The sequence below is a fragment of the Pavona decussata genome, unplaced genomic scaffold (genome assembly GCF_977016875.1).
Source record: "Pavona decussata unplaced genomic scaffold, jaPavDecu1.1 SCAFFOLD_214, whole genome shotgun sequence".
Lineage (NCBI taxonomy): Eukaryota > Metazoa > Cnidaria > Anthozoa > Scleractinia > Agariciidae > Pavona > Pavona decussata.
The window spans coordinates 1912430-1920849 of record NW_028145619.1 but is presented as its reverse complement, the minus strand read 5'-3'; the positions used below and the strand labels follow the sequence as shown (position 1 = coordinate 1920849).

General features: G+C 39.3%; 1 protein-coding gene across 1 annotated transcript; it reads right to left on the bottom strand.

The window, feature by feature from the left end:
• Nucleotides 1-1582: 1582 nt before the first annotated feature.
• On the bottom strand, nucleotides 1583-7797 carry LOC146460190 (uncharacterized). Its single transcript, XM_085088265.1, has 6 exons — nucleotides 7641-7797; nucleotides 7420-7521; nucleotides 6738-6902; nucleotides 4778-4879; nucleotides 3544-3727; nucleotides 1583-2953 (listed from the first exon to the last, which is right to left on the bottom strand). The coding sequence occupies exons 1-6, from the start codon at nucleotides 7641-7643 to the stop codon at nucleotides 2814-2816; spliced, it is 696 nt and encodes a 231-aa protein (XP_084944391.1). The 5' UTR covers nucleotides 7644-7797; the 3' UTR covers nucleotides 1583-2813.
• Nucleotides 7798-8420: the final 623 nt, after the last annotated feature.

Genomic DNA, 8420 nt, shown 5'->3' with positions numbered 1-8420 from the left:
CAAGTACACTACGAGCAGTCCCGTATTTTTCTAAAGATAGTAAAGCGAGCCAACCCATCGCGCAGAATGCCTATTGTTCTCGGGACATTTACTTCCAGTTCAACAAAGTTCGTAGATCTGTCATATTATCGCAATCATGCAGAGACTCTATGAAAACGCTTCAGTCATTGGTTGCGAAGAACGCACGTTGAAGCTCATTAATCTGTTGTTGGTGGCAAACTAAACAATGAATGCAGCACGCTATTGTTTTCTCCTTTTAGCTCTTTTGTTTCGCAAAATCGCGAATATGCGCATATTTCACAGTGAACCTTCACATCCAGAAAATACATACACTTTGCTTTATTTTGCGGGAATTTTGTTCAAAAGTTAAACCACAGAAAGAAAGATGAAATTTTCCATTTATTTTAGCGAGTGCGAGATCTCGATTATGTCACAAATAAACTTGCTGCGAGGAGAGCAATATTGAGCGCGGAAGCCAGAATACTCGTCGCTGATTGTAATGTTTTGCTTCTCATTTCGAAAGAATGCTGCCTAGCTCTTCTTTAGAGACCCAAAAGCAATTTAACCAAAATGGTGGGTAAGTAAGTTCAGTTTCTGCAATAGCCATCTTTTGACAAGTAATCATTCCGTGACTTCGCGAACGCGAGATAGAAGTGCTTCAAGTATTCAAATTTCGCGCGTGGGCAGCTTAGCAGCTGATCATTAACAACTCATTGGCTGTATTTAACGGACGAATGCATTTTTTCAATGGACTTGTGCCACGTATTGTTTGTTCATAGTAACTATTGTATATACGAAGACAATGGCTTGGCTCGAGAGCACCCGCGAATTTTGAACCTCGAATTTTCAGTCGCAAAAGTCTACACTTTTTTTATCTCTAAATTCAGAGAAAAAACGGTCCTTGTCTAGGTTATAGTCATGTCTTCGATAATCCGGTCTATCATCAGAAGATTTTTGCCTATTTTTGGAGAAAATGAACTTTTGAATATAACAAGGGTCCTTTCCCATACTAACACAACCGTAAAAAGCACAGTTTTCAAAGTGAAAAGTCTACAACTTGTTCTCGATATTTTTACTTGATTTTTGGCTAAAATGACAGAATGAACTTTCAACTACAAAAAGCCGTTCTATCATCTGAAGAAAAGTACATTTTCTTACTGCGAAATGGCGGTTTTAGCGAGCCTACTTCAGCAAAATCCTCCCTTTTCTCTCTAATCGCGGCGCTTTCATTCAACTTTCACGCTTGAATACTCTGCCGCCATGGCTCATTAATATGCGTAAGTGTCTGGCCATTCACGAACGCGCGCGAAAATTTCCTCTCGCGAGGATACTCGACCCTCCGCGCGTCGCGCCTTTCTTGCTGGAAGTGTACGCGTGGACCGTGCGCTTTACTATCCCAAAGAAAAGTAAAGGACTGCTTGTAGTCTAGTTACAAGATGTGGTATACCATAAAGTGAAGCTACTGGGGGACAGCGGGACGGGACAGACTTGAGTGGCGGGAAGCGGGTGTAAGAGGATAATTTTGGGTCCTCCATTCCTCCAATGCCTGGAAATCCCAACACGAGAGTAAAAAAAACAGACATTTCGTGACTTTGAAGTGGCTTTATTTACTTCTTCTATTGAAAAAACATTAATTTGCACCGTTTTACAAATTATCTACCAACAAAAGTAAAAAACAAAATTGTTTCAAAAAGCTCGTTGGATTACAACACTCAATTTGAAATAAAGTTAAGCAAAAAGGCGCTATTCCTGTCAAAAGGTTTTCCCGGCACTTTCTCTCCAAAGTCCAATTAATCCTACAAAGTTGAAAACTTTCGTAGTCTTCCAAAACAATCCACAAACAAACATTACAATTTTTATCTTTACAAGGCAAATTAAGCACTAATTTATCATTGGATCAGCTTTACTGCTTATTAAGCGTTTAAGGCGGTGCATTATTTTAAATCAAAATTGTCTCAACTAGGCCTTTTAAACGTAATTCGGAGGTCGTTTTAGTTTGTTTCTGTAAGAATCCCTCGACTCTTTCTTCTCACAAAGAAACATCAAAACGATCTGACTTGACAATTTTTAATATACACTGCTCTCGATTGTTTTATTTGCCCGCCATAATAGCTAAATACAGCAGAATGTTTGGAATTTCAAAGATATAATTTTAGGGTACTTCATTGGAAATTAAAGGGCGATTACATGAGCCGGGCTCCCTTGATTTGCCAAAGTCTTAATCAAATCTGTTCAGCACAACGAAAATCAACGTTGTGATTACATGAGAACCTGCTTACTAGACCAGTAATTTCTCACGACAAAATTTCACAAAATGGCTGGTCAGTAAAACGATCTTTCTTGTTATATGTGGCATGTGAGGGGAGGGCAAACCTTGTAGTTGTTTGAATTTGAAAATAATTTACAAAACTGATGGATTCAGGAAAGTGTAATCACAAACTCGTTCCCTACGCGTTTTTGGAGCCATTTTCCCACAAGATCAAAAATTAGCCAGCCCGGCTCATGTAATCGGGGCTAAATACTTATCATAGGTACTATAGACAAATTAGCGCAAAAAAGCAATTCCACCTTGAATTGCCATTAAGTATTGTGAGTGCTACGTGATTACAAAACCTAGCTGAAAAGCTTCGCAGCGGACAAACTGACTCACAGCACATGATTTGGTTTGTGTTTTTAATATGCTTTGCAATCTACCAGCGAGAGCAATTAGTTAACACAAAGGGTACATTTATAAAGGCCTCTAATCAAATCAATGTAATAGTTACTCTTAGCCACTTTGGTTTGCCTTGCAAGGGTATTGCTCTGGCACAGGATCAGCCCCAGTAAGACCAATAACTATATGAACCGCAGTAATTATGATGCGGGCAATACCAAAGGCACTTCCAGGAACAGCAGCCCGGCGCATAGCAGTATTGGAAGGTAATATAACGGCAAGACGATCCACGTCTTTTCCCTGTGGAATGAAAAAAAAGTCGGTTATGTTGCTGGTCATTAGGCCTTATTTAAATAGTCGCCATGCTTTTCATTGTGGCTCTGTTTGACAAGATAACATGCAAAATTTGTTACTGTCAAGCGTATGGGTTATTCAGGCTTTAAGGCTCAAAAGAAATGGATCGTTCTAATTCGATACCATTTGTATGGAAGGGTGAAGCACTTTATTGACCCCGCCTGAGCCCCCCTAAATAATTTTCGACTAAACTCGGTGTAAATGATACCCGTTTGTACAAGTTACTCGTCTCCCCACTAGAAACAAGGATCAAAGTTTACAACCATTGTGTAACCTCCACCCCCTCCCCCCCAACTTATACTGAGAACTCTACAATAGCGTCACCACAGGTCAATTTTTAACATTAAGTGGAATCATTTTGTCACTAGTGATGAAGTACTAGAACGTTTTATTCATAAACGATGTGTTGGTGGTGGTGTTGCTGTTGTGGATGTTATTGTTTCTACTGCTGCCACTGGTTTATAGAGCTCAGTTACAGTTCATAGTGTTCATGTGCTGCGTAATTTTTTACTGGAGGTAACTAGAGTTTAACTTACGTTGAAGGTGGTCTCGTTTTTCCGCAGCCTCCATAACGCGCTCCTCCTTGACGAGATAAATGGGAAACCTCTTACACATATCAATCATTTCATCACTTAGAATCGAGCGATCACTGAGAGTACCAACAACCACACGATCGGTTCTTTTTGAAGGATTGCTCTGAGAAGCGCCCTGAGAGTCTGCCTGTGACCAAAAAAAAAAAAAAACCAAGAAACTCATAAGCCTTTTGGGGTTTTTACACCATTCTGGTTGCACTATAAGCATGAAGGTAATGGCGTAAAAGTACCACGTAAAAAAACTAGTAATTGAACTCTTTCTAACAGAACGATTTAAAGATGTTACATATTGCAAAAAGAATGTTTTTTGTTTGATGAAACTTTTTACTACCTAGAGATGTAATATATTTTTGAAGTAATTGGCACTTCGACCCTCCGCTCCTTTCGAGGTCTGTGCCGCAATCTTCGTTGTAGGAAAACATGGTCGAGTGGGTTGCACAACGTGATTGGCTAAGGTATTAAGCTAAAGCTGAGTTGCAAAACTTCTCATGCCTAGTTCGGTCCACAAGCCACTGTGCAGCGTCCATATGGACCGCTAGTAGTGTATGCTGACTGTTTATCCCCTAACCAATCAGGACACAGCATTTGTACGAAGTGGTACAAATCCTGTGTCCTGATTGGTTAGGGGACAAACAATCAGTATACACTACTACCGCTAGATTTATTAAACAGAAAAAATAACTGCAAAATAAAGGCCCAGGGCGGTACAGAGTAAACAATTAACAGACAAAGATTGAATCTAATAAAAACTAAGTGAGCGAGCGAGGGGTTCATTCATTCACGAGTAAAAAAGGAATACGGAGACAGCAACACTGAAAACCGTTACAGTATAAAATGACATAAACTTGTAAAGCATAATATGCTACGTTCTAACTTTTCTATCCAGTAGCAACGCTTATTTAAGTGACACGATAGTGATTAAGGCAAACTAAATTATCGAATTCTCAGAAGGTAAACTTGAAACTAAATCACGACAGTACTCGAGCGGTGAATCTAGAATCAGTGTTTGTATCAAAACAGTACTGGACATAAAAAAACCTGCTCAACAACTATATCGTTTATGCTTTTTTGAGGGAAGGATTGTATTCGATGTAGTGATTGAGCCCTAAGAAGGGTGAAACAGCTTTCCATTACTGCCAGAGGAAAGCTCTGGGCATGTACTAGAAAAGATACTCACGCGATCAAGTATTTTCTGGAGGTCGCTAGGCTTTGGAGGAGAATCGGTAGAGTTGCTCAGAAAACAGGCTTTCTGATTGGACATCCGTTGCAAAAGCATGTTCTAAATCAAACAGAAGAGCCAATTGAGTATTACAAAGTAAGTAAGCAGGATACTTTCCTAATTAGCTAGCTGGCTAGTCAGCCAGTTAGCCAGTCAGTAAACTTAAGTGTTTGTTGGTTGGTCCGCCGCACGGTCGGTTGGTCAGTTGTTCCTCCGGCCATGATAGACATCACAAAGTGTCCCCTACCCTAAATTCTTACTAAAACACAAATAATTCTGTCAAAGGTGAAGTCAGATGAAAAAGCCAAAAAGGTCTGTGTTATATAAAGTACCCAAAATCAGGGTTAGGTGCATTTCTGGACAAAAATGATTGGTAGGTAGCCGAAATACGGATGACTGAAGGAAGAAGCGAGCATAACGTTTGTAAGTAGGTGAGGCAGTCATTGAGTTAGTAAGGAACGAAAGGAATAGAAGACAAAGGGAAAAAACAACAACAAACAAAACAAACAAACAAGAATAAGGGGGGGGGGGGGGGAGATTTACATGCTTCCCATCGTGCATTGCGGGCAAACTATATTATAAACGCAACGTCATCGGCGATCACCACATTAGACAATAGACGCCGTGAGGCTCGCAAGTCTACTAGCGAATATTTTATAGTGCAACAATAGCCAATATCTCAAAGAATCTTCTTTTATTTGTCTGCCAGCAGTGTTCCTGTTCTATTTAATGAGTTTTATCACCAAAGCATGCTCATAAGGCGTCATAGGTCAAGACAATCTTATCGACCTCGCAAAGACAATAAGAGGAAATCGTATCAACTGATCGGCATGTAATTCCTAATTGGAAAAACATCAGAAGAAAAACGTGCAGTCCACTGGCATTAATCTAGACAGAGAAAGTTTAACGAAAAGCTGAAAAAAATTACCCTGAACTTGGATTATTTCAATAGCATTTTAATGTAAGACAGAGCTTATTGAAACGCCTGTTAAAAAATGCGCATCGCTCCCGTTGCTTGTTTATTACATTTCGGTTCTACATCAAGTTCTACATCTACCTAACACGCCGCTTTTCCGGTTAAATCGCCTTTTTCATGGCTTCGTTTTGATCGATTCAAACAGCATAAAATTTTACCTCCCGTATAATCCGACATTTCGAGCAAGAGAAGCAATTTATAAAAGAAATTAACGCAAGGAAAACAATCTCCGTAACGGCAGTATATCGTTCACATGCTTGACTAATAAGACACCAGAAATAACCTACATTCAACAGCAAATTTTGGGGCGAAAATGAGAGGTCAAGAGAGGTCAATTCTTTTCATGGCAAACTTTGAGGTTTAAAATGTTGATTTTTAAAATCTTTGGCTTTCGACCAGTTACTTTTGTGTGCCGCAAGAACGATTCAAAATGCTTATTACCACTCATTGTGGAACAGTCGCTGATGACAAACAACAAACAAGGCTCCTAAAATGTTTTTAAAAGAACGTATGCGCTCAAAGAAAGACGTAAATCACACTATTGAGAATTTAGCAACATAGTAAAAACTGTTTACTTGCCATATCCCATTTGTGAGGCGAAAAAATCCATGTGGAACTTCGACTAAAATACACATATTCAAAGCTTTCACCGAGAAGTCATTCATCCTCAAGCAACGCAAAGAACAATGGGAAGCATGCAAACCCCCACCCCCACCCCCTTAACATAGGTAGAGAAAATGAATGGCGAAATGAAAAAAAAAAAAGAGAAAGGAAATAAAGAAAGGGAAGATAGAAGAAAGTAAAAGAAAGGAATGAAATGGAATGGGCAAGAACGGAAAGGATGGAGGGAAGGAAGGAAGCAAGGAAACTCTATTATGAATGAAATAACCCCTCCGTCATGTCAGTCTATCCAGTTCTCCCCTGTTATTCACGGTCACTCACCCGCTTGAAATCATAGACAATATCGACATCGCCAGGGGCACTGGAACTGGTATCGCCATCGCTTGGAATGCGGAACGTCTCTGTTTCCTTCTCGGTGTCAATCTCAACTGTTTCGACCTTTTTCTTTCCATCATCAACCTTTAGAATGTACTTCGATACCGTCTCCTGCAAAATAAAAAGAAAATTAGACGTGTACCGACTGTATATCATCCACAGAATTAATTATTTTACTCGGTTGAGAAGTCGACGCCTAGTTTTTCGGCACAGCATAATTGCAAGTAACACAAAGAAGATTTAGATACTTTTTTTTCCATTCGAAGGGTCACATTTCGTTTCGTCGTTCAAAAGCTACAACAATCTTGCTAAGGATCATTAACAGCACCACAGCAAAGTACGGTCAAGTACCGCTAAGTAGCTTTCATTTGAATTGCCACACTTCAGGATTTCCGATCCACAGACTTAAACGTTAGGTTGACAATTCCAAAATTTTCAGTTCAGTAATCTTGAAAGAAAAGTCCTTCGAGTTCCCCTTTATCATTAACTTTTCCAAAATGCTCATTTACTTCACTGGGCTCGCTAAAAAGTACATCGACTTCTTTTGTTTTAAAATTCTTGGATCGATGAATTGAGCTTCCAAAAAGAACACTTCAGTCAACGCAAAAAACTGAAAATCAATTTTTACCTTTTTCGGTGCATCTGCTTTGACTTCGTATAAGTCAATAAATGATGCTCCCGATACAGTCACAACAAAGAAAGCAAAACACAGAAGGAACGCTTTGAGCTCCTGGCAAAAAATGAAAAAGAACATCAATCCTGCAGATTTATCGTGTTATGTGTGTAACTGAAGACAAAGAGAGTGTAATTCTGAAGTAAACTTCTAGCTTTTTGTGGGAGAAAACTTACCATCGCAGCTTGTTACTCTTCAGCTCTTCAGTTATTGGCGGATAGCTTCCAGGTGATTCCACTCAGTGAATGTGAAGACTGGTGAGCAAATCAACCGTTTATATACCATCTGTTGGCCTGTTTGATATTTCCTCGTTCTTGACTAAGTACATGCTTTAGTTGACATCGAGACCTCGTTTAAGCTGTTGACTGTAAGCTTTTGGTTTGATATTTCCTCGTTCTTAAGGTTACCGTATACCTTTAGAGGTGTCTCGCGTCAAAGCGATGTAGCGCGTCCGGTTTAAAGTCTAGATATATAAACCCCTATATCAAATTAAAGCTTATGGAGCTGGCTATCACACTGTAACAAGAATTTTTAAATACAATGAATTGCCGAAAATTTTCACGACTTCTAAATGCGAGAGTCCGAATCACCTTTTGAAAGCTACAAGTCAAAGCGAAGTTAGTTTTTCGCTTATTTAATTTGCTCCTCGGTTTCCGGACCCAAAGCGCTAAAAAAAAAACGTGTCTGCATTTTGCCATATTCAATTGCAGCAGGTTAAATGGGCTCCTGACTGCAGTGAAAAGTTACAGAACATTTTCGAAATAGGATTTAAAAAATGTGGAGTGATCGTACAAAAATCGCTCTCGGAGAAAAAATATTCAGAAAGAAAAAATTCGCAGACACATTTTTGTTGTTTGTATGTTGAACTAGCCACTGTCCAAATTTTAAAGGCAAACGAAGAAATTCCCTTTGAGTTTTAGCTCTTTAAAGTGTCCCCTTCAAGTGAAAAATTAATT